This window comes from Seriola aureovittata, chromosome 7 (assembly GCF_021018895.1).
Source record: "Seriola aureovittata isolate HTS-2021-v1 ecotype China chromosome 7, ASM2101889v1, whole genome shotgun sequence".
In the NCBI taxonomy this organism is placed as follows: Eukaryota; Metazoa; Chordata; class Actinopteri; order Carangiformes; family Carangidae; genus Seriola; species Seriola aureovittata.
The window spans coordinates 20,221,367-20,237,617 of NC_079370.1; the positions used below are offsets into that span (position 1 = coordinate 20,221,367).

At 42.0% G+C, this 16,251-nt stretch overlaps 1 protein-coding gene across 1 annotated transcript; it reads right to left on the reverse strand.

Moving 5' to 3' along the window:
- Positions 1–436: 436 nt before the first annotated feature.
- On the reverse strand, positions 437–15,831 carry rspo3 (R-spondin 3). Its single transcript, XM_056380500.1, has 6 exons — positions 14,913–15,831; positions 9,458–9,652; positions 8,723–8,866; positions 8,410–8,556; positions 8,000–8,185; positions 437–1,486 (listed from the first exon to the last, which is right to left on the reverse strand). Exons 1-6 carry the CDS (start codon positions 15,010–15,012, stop codon positions 1,257–1,259), a joined length of 1,002 nt encoding a protein of 333 aa, XP_056236475.1. The 5' UTR covers positions 15,013–15,831; the 3' UTR covers positions 437–1,256.
- Between the last annotated feature and the right edge of the window lie 420 nt (positions 15,832–16,251).

Sequence of the window (16,251 nt, forward strand, 5' to 3'; positions counted from 1 at the left end):
AGAATTCAATCTTAATTTTTAATGATCAAGATTAACAATGTGTGTTGAGAAAGAAGCTATTGTAAATGTGTTGAAATAGTTTTGGAAACAGTGATGGGGCTTCTTTACTGTCATGGACAAAACACCAATGTTATTTACTGTTAACTTTGTATATTTCTAAATTGCAAAATACTATATTGGTTGAGACTTTAGTGACACTAAGAGATAGATTATCGGTATTTATGACAGATGTTCACGTGTTACAGTATGCAACTTCCTACTGCTGTAGTACTTTGCACCCAAATGAGGCCATGGCAACCTTTGAATCAAGAGTAGCTGCTTACTGCACCTTCTGTTTCACTGTTTCACCTTTCATTTACTCTGAGAAGGTTTTAAGCACATTAAAGGGGACTGCACTAGAAAGCTGTCAGATAATAAAATGGATAACAGACACAGGTACAAACCCATTATAGTTTTATTTGACATACAGGTGCTTTTGGTTCCTAGTCAAGGAGCTTTACTGGGAGCACAGATTCCATTTACACAAAAAGAAAAACCAGTGGTAGATTAGATTTATCACTTATCTGGATAAAACTAGCTTTTGTCCAACACATACAGAACATATGTTAATGGTTTTAAGATTTTTTACCTTACTCCTTTGTTTCACAGCATGCAGGTTCTCCTACATCTGTCATTGGTAGTGATTATGAAGATTTCACAAGATGGCAAGAGCAAACTCACTTTTATTTTTTCTTTACAAATTCTGCACCAAATAAAATAAAGAGATCTAAAGAACAGGAACAACAATAATAAACAATTGTTCTACATAATGTTGCAAAATCTACATTCAAAAACCAAGATGCGCAATGTTGTACCAGGGCCCCATTAAATAACCATATCAACAAGCACATAGTGTAATGTCTTTGTCTCTCTGTTCGTCTGCCAGTCCTCCACACGCTCACTTTGTTCTTCAGTCCAAACAGCAGTCTCAGCAGTGTCTCCTGCACCTTTTAATAGAGACTCTCTAGTTGTGGAAGTGAAGGAGTAGAGGCTACAGGGTAGAAAAAAAGACTTTTTAAAGTCCAGAGTGGCCCAAGCCTTGTGGCTGAATGTGCCCCATCCCATTTGTGCACAAACAGTATTTTCAAATCATACAGGTAGCAGCAACACCCCTGCAGAGAGGGGGCGAGGGGGCGAACAGTGGGTGAGGGTGGGGGAAGTTTTGGAGGAGGAAACGTGGGAGGATAACAGGAGGAAGGTGAGGAGGCATCAGAGCACTACTGTATGAGGCCGTCTTCAGGGGAGACTGGCTCTGTGTCATGGCCTCTGCGGTGCCTGTGCTCTGTTTTGTTCCTATTATCAGAGTCTTCACGTTCACCTGGGTCTCTCTCCCTCTCTCGCTCCCTTTCCCTCTTCCTCTCCCGTCGCCCCTCTTGGTTCTCCTTATCTTTGCGATTGTTGCGATTCCTCCGTTCTCTCCGCTCATTCTTCCTTCTGGGACCTGCTCCTGCAAGTTGGCAAAACAAAATAATTAAGGTTTGTAAAAGAGGGCGGAAGATTGTAATGACCACTTCTGTTTTGCTCTTGTTTGCTCTCCATCATTGCCCTCCATCAATCTCATTTTGCAAAGGAGGTTAAAAACTTGCACCTTGCATAATTTTTTTGTATTTCCTCTCACTATACACAGTATTGTTAGTTAGTATTTTCAAAAAATTAAAAAAAAAAAAGAAGAAATATTTAATGCAATTAATGCAGCTGCAGAATACATGTGTACATGTCAAAAACCATTATAATCACATCACAGGCTGCAATAACCCCGGAAGTATGTTACTAGCTATTGCAATACCCTGGATTCGCCACTAGATGCCAGTCTTTAATCACAGATAGCAGCCACATTGTCAGACTATCAGCTGTTGCAGCCCCTCTCCTTGCGATGAGCAGACCTTTGTCCAAAATAGAAAACCTTTAAATAAACCCCCAATTTATCTGTTCTTGCAACACCATCTCATAAACAAAACCAAGAGTTTTGGAATGCTGAAGGTTTATCTCTACTCAAGCTACAGCTATTAATGATAATAACAAGATCCACCCCCAGGGAGGTTGGAGACAGGACCTGCAAGTGAATGCAGAGGAGGCCCTTTCCTGTTGTTGTACTGGTGCTGTTCATGTGTGAGTGGAACGGCGCAGCACGGCTTGCTTGGCTGCTTGGCTGGCCGGTCGGGGATTGTGAAACTGCTGAAGTAGGCAGTAGGCACAGACACAGGGAAAGAGAGAGAAAGAGATCTCTCTCTGTCTCTCTCCTGTCCGCTTCATGTTTGCCCCCCCTACGCTCACACTCTCCCTATCTGTCTGTTCATTAATCAAGACAGGGCTCTGGTTGGGCCCACACATTGTGGACTGGTGATACCAAACTCTACCTGCCCACTGTGTTTAATCTTTTTCTAGAAACAATGAAAGGACAAGCGGACAGGAAGTGGACATAAGTGCATGTGTGAACATGTGCACCGACACAGCGTTCACATGGTTTGATTGCAAGACGGTTAAAAGTGAGTAAAAGTAAATATCAAAATTCAAAGATAGTGAAGATAGCTGGGCGCATGGATGGATGAATGGATGGATGGAGTAATCTGGTGCACTGACTCATTCGGGGTCTGCCCCCCGTCCTCTATAAACACAGGAAGTCCCCTTCGCTCTCATTGTTTTCACTGTCCTGACACCATAACTATTTACAAGTTCAGTGGATTAGTCATACTGTAGCCCTCGAGCTTTTGTCGAGCCAGAGGAGAAACCTAATCCATGCCAGTGTTGAGATGATTAGGAGAGTGTTTATCAAACCAACCTGCAACCAGTTAGTTGGAACAGTTTCTGATGGGTTTTTTTGTAAACTGTGTGTTGAATAATGTCATCAAGAGTTTGAGACGGGCAGTGAATGAGTGTTTGGCTTTTGAGACAACATATGAAAATCTTCCAGTTATGTTGTGAATGGGAATTTGTACTCATGGTGAAAAATCGTCATTCAATGGTAAAAGCATCCACATCATTAAAAGTGGAACCACTACTATCATCACTTATCCCTGTTTTGGCTGACACTTGTACAGTAAGTGATGTGATGTGTAGGTGATCTTACAAAATAAGAGTTCCAGTTCGATTTTGTTACGAGTTTTGGTGGGGGGGAATCAATGTGTCTCAACTCAGTGGATCATTTTCACTGTTGTGATGTACTGGAATAATTTTATGTTTATGCGTTTTAGGACCTTACATTTGTTCATTTTATACAGTGTGGGATGTTGATGAAACAAAGTCAAACTGTATTACTCTAATTCAAAGGACATAGTAAAGTTATACCAAATACAATATCATTTTTCAAGGTAAATTATTGTTTGTGCTATTAAATTGATGTTGTCTATTGAATCATTATTCTAAAAGGGAAAGAATGTAACAACCTCTAAAGAAATATTTCGACATTTTAGTTAATAGCCTTCTTTGCACTCCCAATGAGTGTCAAGTATTAAACTAAACCCTGGAGGTAATTAGCATAGCCTAGCTTAGCATAATGACAGAGGGGAAACAGCTAACCTTAGTCAAATTATTTCTCCGCCGCCGACCATGGTTTCTGGCCAGACGCGGGTGGTGGTGATTGTCGCTTGATAAGAGCTCCAGCCGTTGTTGCGTTTACAAGAAGCAGCAGTAAATTGCTATCAGAAAGTGACGAGACGGACCAGGGCTAGCTAGTTAGCATGCTAATTTCAGTCGAAGAATAGACGTGATAGAGACAATAGTTATTATTGGCGTTGCTATCCACCCCTGGAGACAGCACTTGGCGAGTAAAGGAATGACGTTTGATGCTGAACTCACAACGTTTCTTCAAGACTGGTAAACCAACAGCTGCTAATGCCAACGCTAACTATGTAGCACTAGCAAAACTTACAAGTAGCTGCTTTAATGTAGTTTCAGTTGATGCAACCACCATATCTGTGAAGCAGCTGAAACATTTATTCAAAACCAAGCCCTTAAGCACTTTGTATTTTCGTGTCTAGCAATAGCTCATGCAAGTAAGTACAGAAATTTAACACATAGACAATATTAATGGTACAATGTAAGAGAACAGCTGTAAATCTCTGAGGTCACTTTTTAACTTGTCTCTCAGATTATGTGATGCACACCTTTTTTTTTGCCGTTGCAAACTGTACACTACATGCTCCACTTCAGATTTTGTAATTTTTTATTAAAACTGTATTAATTGTAAAATATTTATTATGACCAATACAGTACAAAATAAATTTGACATTTATGTCAAATTATAAGTCTGTGTCCAATCAAAACATTGACTGTAACTGCTCTCAAGTTCTATGAGCAATTAGTGCCACATTCAGTAATTAGAGTACATGATAAATATTTGTGATCACTACATGTTAAAAACATTTCCTGTAATCTCTAGATAATGAGCGGGAATGTATGAAGAAATGTGTTATCCTTTTCATCCTGTTATTCACCTTAAACCCCTGCCTGCACGCTGTAAACACAGCCACGAGTGCAGACCTGTTGAATTGTCTGTGGCTGTAATGTAACTTCTAGAAATCTTTTGCAGCACACTCACAAAGGGCAATACTCAGTATTGCCTTTTGTGAGTGCACACATAGAGGGGCTTTACTGAATGGGACACTACAGGCCGTGTGTGTGCTGGCATAGTGACTGAGTGAGCATGTTAGTGAAAGAGTTCGTGGAGAGACAAAGAGAGCCAAACGAACCAAAGTACAAAGTGTGAGTAGGAAACAGACAGAGATCAAATGAGAGAGCAAAGGGGCACTGAGGGTAAGGGAAGGAGTGTGTATCTGTGGTGTGTGTGGGCATGTATGTGGTTAGAGGCTCACTGTGTGTTTTATGGTGGCACATCCTCCGTGGCAGGCGTTCTGTCGTCCGGGGAGCTTTTGGCGGGAGCCAGGCCGGGATTAAAGGCTATGGGCTGTCCCACAAGTGGAATGCCTGCCGCACGGCCGCCAGGATGTCATGGGGGTGGTGGGGTGGGGGTGGGTTCTGGGTGTGTGTGTGTATGTGTGTGTAAGAATCCCCCCCTCGCTGACTGGTTGGTGGTAGCTTGCTTGACTGTATGTTTCTCTGTGTGGAATAGGTCTGTGCAAGTGTCTGTATGTGTGTGTGGGAGTTAAAGGGGGTTAAGGTTTGCAGAGGGCACATGGTCTATCCGGCCGCAGAGATAGAGAGGTCGATCGAAGGACAAATTAGCCAGCATTAACTTGAGAGAGATGGCGGCAGATGAGGATGTGCGTGTAAACATTCACAATCTCTAGCCATTGATAACAGAGGAACGGAGCCAAGTTTTTCTGACTCTAATCCTTAATATGTCAGCATGTTTCCTACAGTTTTACAACTCTTCTGACATGATATCTGTAATTTAAAATATTGTTTAGGGATTTAATCAGGACCCACTGGAAGTTGTGATTTATCAAATAGTCTGTAGAACTGCAGCCTGTAAGAGCTGGAGGCTTAAGTCTAGTCTTAAAAGAATAGTAGACATTTTGGGAAATATGCTTATTTGCATTCTTGCTGAGAGTGAGATGAGAAGATAAAACGCCACTCTCGTACCTGCAGATTAAATGTGTAGCTTGGGCCAGGAGAAGATTAGCTTAGTTTAGCATGAAGAGTGTAAACAAATGAAATATGTTAATAAGTGAGCTTTAGAGGTTATGGCAAGCAGTCTGTTAACTTTAGACCGGCTAGCAGTCTCCCCTTGCCTTTAGTCTCAGTGCTAAGGTAAGATGATCATCAGACTCTACCTTACTAGTTACTTACTTTAGCTAACTGTAGGTACAAACACAAGAGTGGTACTGGACCTCGCATCTAACTCTCAGCAAGAAATCAAAAGCCTAGGCCTATTTGGTTTGTGTCTGGGTTAGGACAGCCAAATCTGTTCATCTTTGAATGAAAATACTGCATTGCATAAGGAGGCATTTGATGTGGAAAAAATGATCATATTAGGGTACAAAGCCTACTATACAAAACACATTTTCATTTTGTTTAAATGCAAAAAGGAGAGAAGGAACATAAAATGTATTGCTAACAAGTGAGATGCATTTTGGTTGGATTTTGTGTAAGGATGAGGGAATGTAAAAAGTATGAAAAGAATGACAGAAGGACAAAACTACAGGGCAAAATGAGGAACGGGGTGAAATAGGATGAGATGAGCCAAGACTTGGTAGTACTTGTGGAGGAGTGAAGCGATTTAGCAAGGAGAAGGACGGGAAGAGGAGAGGCAGGACAGAGGGGGAGAAGAAGCCAAAGGGAGAAAGAGCAAAAGAGAAGGAAAGGAAGAGGAGGAGGAGGATGTATCAGTGTCTGAGGGCTGCTGGAGGATTACTGGGGGCTCTCTGAGGTCGGACCACTGACCTCTTAGCGTGTGCAGAACGTAAACATCGAGGAGAGGACGCACCGAGGCAGATAATTAGCTCTCATTCTCTGCGGATGCTGTTGGAGTGGGGGCAACTAGGTAATCACATGCGGGGGGGTGAAACTGATAAACGGGGTCTGTAGTGTGTAAGACTGTACACTTTCTTTCTTTCTTTCTTTCTTTCTTTCCCTGTAACACCCCCCTCTTCGCCAGGCTCTGGCTAGATCAACAGAGCCGTCGACTCCACACTAAAATCTCGGCCCCCGCCCCGACTGACTGGGAGCGCCAACAGGGAGCTTATATGGGGGTCTATGTTTTCTTTGGTGTAGTAGGGAGTGTGTGTGTGTGTGGCTGGGGGAATGGATCAGTAGAGAGATACAGATAGAAAGTGAGAGAGAAGGGGATAGCCAGGGTGCCAGAGGGCAAATTTCACAGTCTGCCTTACAAATCATGTCAACCCAGTTGACTCTCTTCACAAATTACCACTGGTACCAATGGCTGTGTAGTTATTTCAGTAGTAGTTTAGTCGAAGTTAGTGTGTGTGTGTGTCTGTGTGTGTGTGTGTGTGTGTGTGTTTGGTTTGGTGTGCTCAAGTGAGTGTGAAAGTGCAAAATTGTGCATTTGTCTGACTTGTCTAAAATGAAGAGAGTGTGTACATGTGTTGTTTTGCGTGTCTGTGTGTGTGTGTGTGTGTGTGTGTGTGTGTGTGTGTGTGTGTGTGTGTGTGTGTGTGTGTGTGTGTGTGTGTGTATTGGCAGCTGTGGGGATAAACCAATACTGATCCCCTGGTCGCCGCGTGCCTCCCGGGGGGGAGGATGTTGATGTTGAGCTGGCTGTTTCTGCTGCATCACACACACAGACACACACACATGCACAGAAACACGCACACGCACACACACATACACATGCACACAGTGTTTGTTCTGTAAGTGTGAGGCCCCAGGGGGCTGGATCTCAGCCTCCTACCCTGTCTGCGATCTGTCATTTAACACTACAGAACCCAGGCTAAAAAACAACCAGCCGTAGCCGCCAACCACCTCAGTAACCACACACATGCAGTACACACATAACACAAAGCGATCGTAAATGCTTCACAGCATTGGCTTTTATAAAGAGACGAGACCGTCTGAAAACAGTTTTCACTCTATTCATTAGAAATGATCACGCAATTCCCTGTTTACTAGAAGCAGAGAAAGTGGTTTTACTGTTTAAAAATCTAAAGAGGTCTCATGGGAAAACACACAACATACCCATTGCAACATCACACATGTGTCTTCCCCCCACTGTCCTCACTCTGACCACAATGACAATCCTCTGAGTAAACAGTCGTAGTCCTGAGCGGAAGAAAGTCTAGCTATGATTGTACAAGCCGAAGCAGCACCGTCTGGAATTCATAGAGAGTAGATTGTGCCATGTGTCATAAATACAGTGTTGGCAGTGAGTGTGATGGGAGCAGCAAGTACAACAGACAGTGTTTAGTATGTCTCATTTTGAATATTCTGTTTTTTGACATTTTTGGTTCAGATGCTGGATCAGAAGGATCCTAAATCAGGATCTGAAACACAGAAATATTGTAACTCAGTAAAGTAAAAAAAAACACAGTAAAGTTTTCTTTACCTGGACATTTCCTCCTCTTGACCAGGCACTCTTTGATCTCTGAGATCTCAGGGCAGGGTTTACCAAAGGGTGATGGGTACTGGAGGACCTGCCGTGTGCGCGTCTCCTGGCCCCGCTTGAAGCCACAGGTTCTACCGGACCGAGAACAAGGGCTCCACTCACTCCACTCACCCACTTCACAGTGCACTGACCAGGGAAAATGAAGGAAGAGAGGTGAGGTTGGGAAACATCGATTTCATCATCTTATATTAATATGTTTTGAAATGGGGTTGCTTTATTTTCTTCAAGCTTATTTGCCATCTGTAGCCACATCAAGGGCCAAAAACTTGGCATGGGCTCCTACCATCAGGACAGGAATCTTTGGCAGTTATTTTTTAATGACACATCCACAGACACCATATTGGACTGACCTTGTGGTGTGCACTCCATGAGTTTGTCATTGGGCTCGTAGTCCTCTGGACACACATGATGGCACCTCCCACTGAGCTGGTACAGGCCTGGCCGGCACTGTGTACATGTCTCACTGCTCACACATGACTCACACTCTGCAGGGCACCCTGCAAAGACAAAAGCGCAGTAATGTGTCTGTGTCTATACTGATCAAATTTAACACGAAAACATGTTATGAACAGTTATGCTTCATTCAAGTGAGAATTATTTGGTTAATTATACATGGGTAATGTGGGATACAGATAAGGTAACCAGAGTTAAAAGGCAACTCACTGGGAACACACTCCCTCTGCGTGTCACTGCGGACCAGCCCCTCGGGGCAGTTCTCCTGGCACTTGCCCAGGTGAAGGTAGAATCCTGCTCGGCAGCGCGTGCAGAAGTTCTTGTTGAAGCAGGAGTCGCACTCCAACCTGCACTCTGACAAAGAAACACAGACCCAATGCCAGAGTTTATTTAAACTGTACAAGTTATCGTGTGTGTTGTGCGTGTTAAATATACAGGGTGTCAGTGTGTGTGTGTGTTCATGTGTGCATGTCTGACTGGGAATATAGGCCACCGCAGGCAGACTGATGTCTTGCAGGGTGGCTGGTGATATATGATTTTTCATAAAGCAGCACTTGATTTGATTTAATGTCACCAAATAGAAACATACTTTACAGGATAACTACTATCAAGTTTTTCAGTTATTTGAAGATATACATATGTATACATAATGCCATATATCACAAGCAGGTCTTGGACCGTTGCATGTCAAGATGTGTATATGGAGAGGGGACAATTTGACAATGTCTTGACGCCAAGCTTATGCTTGTCATGTGTAAGTAAAACACACTGTTAAGATGCCACATTTAACTCAAGACAAGTTTGAGATCCTTTTCTCTGTGTGTTTGTTATGAGAGAGGATTATAATTAATCTAATGCCCGTCCATTCAGAGGACAGTTAATTACACAGAAGTCTGGCTGCTAATACCACCTGTTCATTTCAAATAGGCACATGCTAGTCCTTACTTGTGCAGGTGTTTCTTTCTGGGGAGCGTGTGCCATAAAAGCCTGGAGGACAGGAAGTCATGCACACCCCGATCTGCTTCATCCCAATCCTCTCCAAATGCATGAAGAAGCGCGGCTTGCAGGACAGGCAGCCATTGTAGTCAGAGCAGGTCAGACAGCCACCCTGCTGGCACCCTGAGCTCACACCAGAGATCTCTGTTGACAGGAACAGGCAGGCAGGTGCACTTATGAATTTTCACATGTGAGATTTATATGAAAACTGAATTGTGTTAATAGATAATGAGTAATATTGGAGAGATCACAATATTTGGTAAGCGGCAATGCCCCTGTTCGATGCTGACCAATTTAGGAGTGCTTGTAGATATCATGCTAGTAATACTAGCCTCTCTCTTACTAAAAGCTCCTAGCAGGAATTCATCTTTCTGTTGGTGCCAGGGATGGACTCAGTAACCTTCTGGCAGCCTTTCTCTAAAACAGTAATTCATTTAGCACTAAAACATGTAAGGAAATAAATATATATCCAATGTCCTGATATTATTTTCAGCCAGGAAGCCAAATGTAGTCCCAAGAAACCTATTTTCAATTCTACACAATGAGAAAAATTCATAACCTTATTGGGTTTAACTAAATCCAACTTTTTCTAGCTTTCCATCTCATTCATAACAGCCTTGTTTCCTTGTATCTAGGCTCTAAAGCTGTCATTTTACTGGAATAACATCCCATGTTCCTGCAGCCACTTGAAAAAATGGCTATGCACTTTCAAAATAAAGTTTGTAGTCTTTATAATATAGGCCCCATGCACAACCAGCAATCAAAACCCGACTGAAAAGCTTTGGCAGACACTGGACTCTAGAGAATGTGAGCCATGTGTTGTGCTGAGTACAGTGGCATATTATGTTTTTTAATGGTTTAATGATTTCTTTTTTTGCTATAGTGAATGGCGCTATGGTATGGTAAACAGGATCAGACTATCCTGTTGCACCACTGTGCACGCTTTATGCTTGGCTATATAATGCTAACATCAATACCTAAGTGATGGCACTTAAATCAGGTTGAACGGCTGGATTTTGAAAGAATACTTATTTGTTTCATGGTGCACCGACATTGTAATGTTATGATATTAGTGTATATTGCATCTCAGCTTTCAATCTTTCAGATGGTAAAATATTCTGTAGGTTTATGTTGCACAATCAGTGTCAGTAAATAAATCAGCAACAATAAGACTTTGCTGAAAAAAAACCCATTGCTTCAAAAACAAAGAAAAATTTAACACAAATAGCATCTCGAAAGATTCCCACAATGCTTTTTAAATGAGGAAATGATCCAAAACTGCATGTTTATCTTAAAATTTTATGAAAATTTTTGTTTATTATTTAAATTATGTGTTTTAGAATAATAAAGTTATGATTTTACTTGCATAAGTGTTTTATTACAGTATATGACTAATCACCTACTGTCTCAGCGTAGAGACTGATACTAGCACAGTGCTAATGACAGTAATTTATACGATGTTTACAACTCTGTTTATGTACATAAGTACTACAGTGTTTAGATTATGGTGATCTATTTTACAGTAGGTTTTTCATCCCCCCACTCTTCACTCATTGTGGGATGATTCACCAGACTTTGACTTCCAAGGGAGAAGGCCTGGGTTATAGCTTTGAATCATTTTAATTGTATGTTGACAGCCTTGGCACAGAAATTCTTAATGTCTCCTAAGTAACGGCAAGTGTATTTCAACATGATAGTCTGTGTTTAGGCATCATGATTGAAAACGTATAGATATATGGAGTGCTATTAACATATTGTAGACATATCAAAAAATCCAAAGGTTATAGAACTCAGGACTGAAAGTCATAAAGACCCAACTGCATCAAAGAGGAAGAAATAAATTCAGTGTAATCGCATGCATGTCACTTTCCTGGAAAAGCTTGTGTATCATATCCTTTTTAGTATCTGATTCCACTCAGTGGAAAAAAAACATTAACAAAGTGGGTTTGGGTGGTTAGATGTATATATGTTCTGAAAACCACCAGATACACATGACATGCTGTTGTGTAGTTCAGATGATGTTTTTAGCTCCTGGTCCTGATGTTACAGTTCACTGTCTTTATGAGGGACTGGGCTTAACTAACTCATCTGGTAGAAATGCTGTAGTTAAATCCAGACAGTGTCTATTGACATTGAGGAAATCACTCATCCTGTTAAAGTCTACTTATTTACCCGCACCAGGAATGACGCCAGTTGCATAGAGTCAATTTGCAATAATCATGAGCCATGTTTAACATTCTTGTGCTGTAGTCGGTACTCCATTCCCAAACGCATTGATTGGAAAGTGTTGCAGTAGCTACATATGGTAGGCAAATCAAAAGCAACCCCATAAGCACCTAAGGAATTGATTTTCCTCTCCAGCCTTGGCATCTCATGCCAATGGCTTAAGCTGGCCCTCTTTCTTCTTCTCTGTGTTCGGAGTTTAGCTGTCAGTTTACCATAGATCATGGATACATTGTATAAAATATCTCAACAATCTTTGCAACTGCTGTCCGTTTGCCCACATGTGTTCCTGCCAAGCTGCCCTGATTCACAGAAGTCTTAAGACGCAGGAATTTGGCCTTGCCCTCACACTCGCACCGACAAAACCTCAGTTGGACAGTGGTATCTTGCATAACATACCAACAAAGTTACATGTGAATAAACACAGTCACATGCCGGCACACACACAAACACAGATGGTTCATGGAGAAAATAGAATTGGGCAACAAAACCAAAACAAAGAAATAAAAAAAAACATTTTGCCAAAAGTGTTAAATGCCTGCCTCTTAAGGAATCCGTGACACATTTGATTTTCCTGCCTTCACAATATTCTGCGTTTAGCCTTAAATCAACAGCTAAATCCATCCAGCCTCATCTTCATGAAGATGGCCTGTCTTCTTTAACTTTATAGAATATGTATGTAATTTCCACTGTTAGCATCCAGGCCTTAATTTTTGGATTCATCTTCACAGACAGGAAGCCCGGCGCTCGGGTTCTGTCTCTGCGTGGTAATTTTGGCCTGTTAACTGAATGGTCATTGACTCCCAACTCACTCTTACCCCCTGCTTTCCCTCTGTAGTCTGTACTCATTTACCCCTTCACCAACTAATCCCTCCATCCTCCCTGACATCTCAGGAAGTGTTAGATATCTGCCTCCTTGGAGGAAGTTTGGGTTCTTATAAGCACTTTACCACTAAGCCAATTAATTGGCACTGAGTCAGTTGACAAGGCAGATTACTCATCTCTGTAGAACGTGAACTAAACCTTCAACTTCCTTAAACAACAATAAATTAAGCTGTAGTGTGGCCTTCTCATCTGCGGAACTGAATCACACCATGGTTCAGTGTATGTGTTTATGCTTTAGTGGAAATATGTTTTATCTTTTTTAATTTCAAATTCCAGTTTAAATTCAACAAAAAAAATCTACAGTTTCACAAAAAGCCCAACAGGACATAATTTAAGACAGCAAGTGTGAGAGGACTCCCAGAAGACCCGTGTGCTCCCCCTCTCTCACACTGTGTTGACAGGCTTGTTTGAGGGGAAATAAACATTGAAAAGGGAGAATCTGTGTGCCATGATGCAGCGTAGAATATACAGCAGATCCTACGCCATATATTAATACAAAGTGCAGCACAAACACACATTGAAATGATAATCAACTTATAACTCTTTTATTATCAGAACTATTGCCTTATGTGTTTATATGTCAGTTTATTGTAGCCAAACTAATGTTTCACCCTGCTGAACAGCAAAAACACCCAGCCTTGTCTCTTCAGATCTGACCTAAACAACACTGAGCAGTGCTGCCAAGAGCAAAGGTAACCTCAGACCCCTTTTAAAACTACATAAAATACACAGTTAACCCCTGATGCTGCAGCTCACTGCTTTTAAAAAAAAATGTCCACTGTGGTGGTCATGAGGGAGAAAGAGACAACAAACTCGTCCTCTTTCATGGTCCAGACTACAGAGCTGAGCTCTGCAATGAGATGTAAAGAGCAAGACACATAAAGAGGAGCTTCAGCCCCAGGTGGCAGGGATAAAAACATCACTCCAGAGGTTTATCATTGTATATCACAGACAGTTCTCCAGCCACGCTGGCAAGTAATACATGGAATATTCTAGCTATTCCTTCTCTAATAGACTTAGTCACAGCGCACATCTGGAGACCCTCAGTGATAAAGTGTGCGTAGGAAGAATAGAAAAATATGCTTTATTGATACTTATTTCATAGTGTCATGGAAAGAAACTGGTCATAGTTCAAGAGATGAGACATAATGTTGGAGCACAGAGAGATATATGGGAGATGAAATACATCCAGACTTAGTGTTTTCAGTATGGAACATCTCTGATGTTTTGATTGAGCCTATTGTCAAATTTACATTTACTCAGACTGTGCACAGTAATGAGAACAAGATGGGACATGATTTCAAATTATGATTCAAATTCTGACAGGCATACATGTGAACCCGGCACTATGTGATTTAACAGCAGAAGAAAGTTTTTCCCCATAAATTACAAGATGTTGCAGTATGGCAGCTACATCACCAAATATGGAAACTGAAGCTGTGAATATCCATTTGAACAGAGACCGGCCCTGATGCCCGCACACCAGACGCCTCCTGAAGTCTGCTGCTGTGGCCGCTAGAGAGCGACGGGAACCAGGAGACGGAGCGCCAAGAGCAGCGGCCGCAGGCTTCAGGTGACGGGCAGAACAATCAATTAAACCAATTACTCTTCAAAGGAAACATGGTCGGACTAATAATGTTGGAACTAATTACACTTACTGAAGGCATCATGAAGATGCCATAGTTATTAAGCTGGAGCATGGAGCGTTGGATTTGGCCGAAATCAATCAATCAATCAATTTAAGAATAACTCCCAATTTTTTCACTGAAATTAATTAATTAGTGCATAATCATCATAATATCTTTGTTGAAAATTAGAGTCGGGAGTGTGGAAGTTGGTTAGTTTAATATCTGTATTATATTTAATAGTATTTTTTCAGTCTGCGGTGACTGTTTAAGGTGCTTTAGGTTTGCTCTTGTTTTAAATTATGTAACAGAAAGAAAAACACATCAAACGTCACCTGTAATTTATTTCGTTTTATGTACACAGACTCACATTAGTGGAACCCGGTGTTCCCAATGTTCCCGGTCGTGCGCGTTTGGTGACCTACAAATCTACCAGTTTGCTACAAATAATAATAATTTTCCTGTCATTTATTTGATGTAGAAATGACTGAATATTAGAAGATGAAGAATGTGGACTGGAGACCTTTGTGACTTTGTGACTGGACGCATGTCTGAGTAAAACAGTCGAATAAATGCTGCTACGTATAAAAATAAAAGGAAAAAAAGAAGAAAGACGGTGGTGAATGTGTTCAAACACCTGGCAGCATCGTGCCGTACTTCACTTTACTCACGTTTATGTTGCCGGTGCCTGGAGCTGCTGTGCTGCTGACAACCAGTGTAATCCATGCAGTGCAAGATGATCAAAACAAAGGAGATCAGTTGTAATTGCATAGTAGCCCAGAGATGAGACTCGTAAAGCCAATGTCAATGTTCACTAACACTTATGGATAAGATTCCGTTTTCTTCCCCCAGACGGAGGCAGGAGGTGGAGGGTAGATAATTCCTAGACACAGCAGGACCCCCAGCTATGTGGTGATATGTGGTGATGGTAGTGTACGGTGGCCCAATGATGCCTGGGCCGCTGAGACTGTAACATCTTGGAGAAGCTCTTCATATGTGCCAAGAAAGCCAGACTGAGTCAGGGATCCGTTATCCGTGCTGTGATAAAGAGCATTCCCCCCGAAAACCAAAAAAACAACAAACACACCAAAAAGCTCGATTTTCATCCGTTGCGCGCAGGAGGAGAGCAGAGTCAAGCATTAGTGTTGGTCAAAAAGATGAATCGAGTTATTGATTACTGACATGACTCTCAAAAAGTTTGAGTTATATATATCCATCTGTAGAACTCCAAACGGACCCCTCTCCCCCTCTGTCCGAGTTACTGAGTGGAGATGCGCCGTGCGTCCCGGTGTGTGGATACCTTAATGCGCAAGGCGCGCAGAGGGTACGGGCTTCATCTCAGCATCAGCTGAAGCGCAAGAAGAAAAAGCCACCACAGAGCAAACACGATTAACTACAAAACCAAACTCTAAGTGAAATATTTCACAGTTCTTTTGGCTGTCAAACGCACACCTCCTCTCTCGCTCGCAGTCGGCGGCAGGCAACTGAACCAAAGTAAACCTCCGCAGTTTCAGCGCTTTTCTGCTTTGCGTGCGGGACCCATTCACTCCCCTCCTGCCGGCCCGCTGATGACTTCAGCCCTCTGCTGTGTCTCTGTCTCTCTCTCTCCCCCTATGAGCTCCAAAGTTTATTTAGAGGGCAAGCCCCCCGCGTCAGAGTCAGAGAGAGAGAGAGAGAGAGGAGAGAGAGAGAGAGAGAGGGAGAGAGAGGGAGAGAAAGAGAGAGACATACTGAAGTTATTTCAGTGAGTAGTGTACTGTTGCCTCCATGTGCTGCTAAACCGGATCTGAATGTAGCAGCTATTGATGTGACTGACCCGAAAAAATTCACCTGTGACCAGTGAGACCACCTCTCACCAGTAAACTATTTTTTTTTTTTCAGGTTCAAACTTACATCAAGTGTCATGTCATTTGAATCATTGTACCCAGTTAACAGAAAAACAATAATCATTTTCAAAAACATTTGATTTAGTTAAACACATTCCAGAAGCCAGATTACATCAATGCTGAT

Bases quoted from the DNA above. Each gene is read 5' to 3' on its own strand.
- rspo3 (XM_056380500.1), bottom strand. From the start codon at position 15,012: ATGCAATTACAACTGATCTCCTTTGTTTTGATCATCTTGCACTGCATG. The intron at 8,867-9,457 runs GTAAGGACTAGC...TTTCTTTGTCAG, and splicing joins AGAAAGAAACACCTGCACAA to AGTGCAGGTTGGAGTGCGAC. The intron at 8,557-8,722 runs GTGAGTTGCCTT...TTGTCTTTGCAG, and splicing joins GCAGAGGGAGTGTGTTCCCA to GGTGCCCTGCAGAGTGTGAG.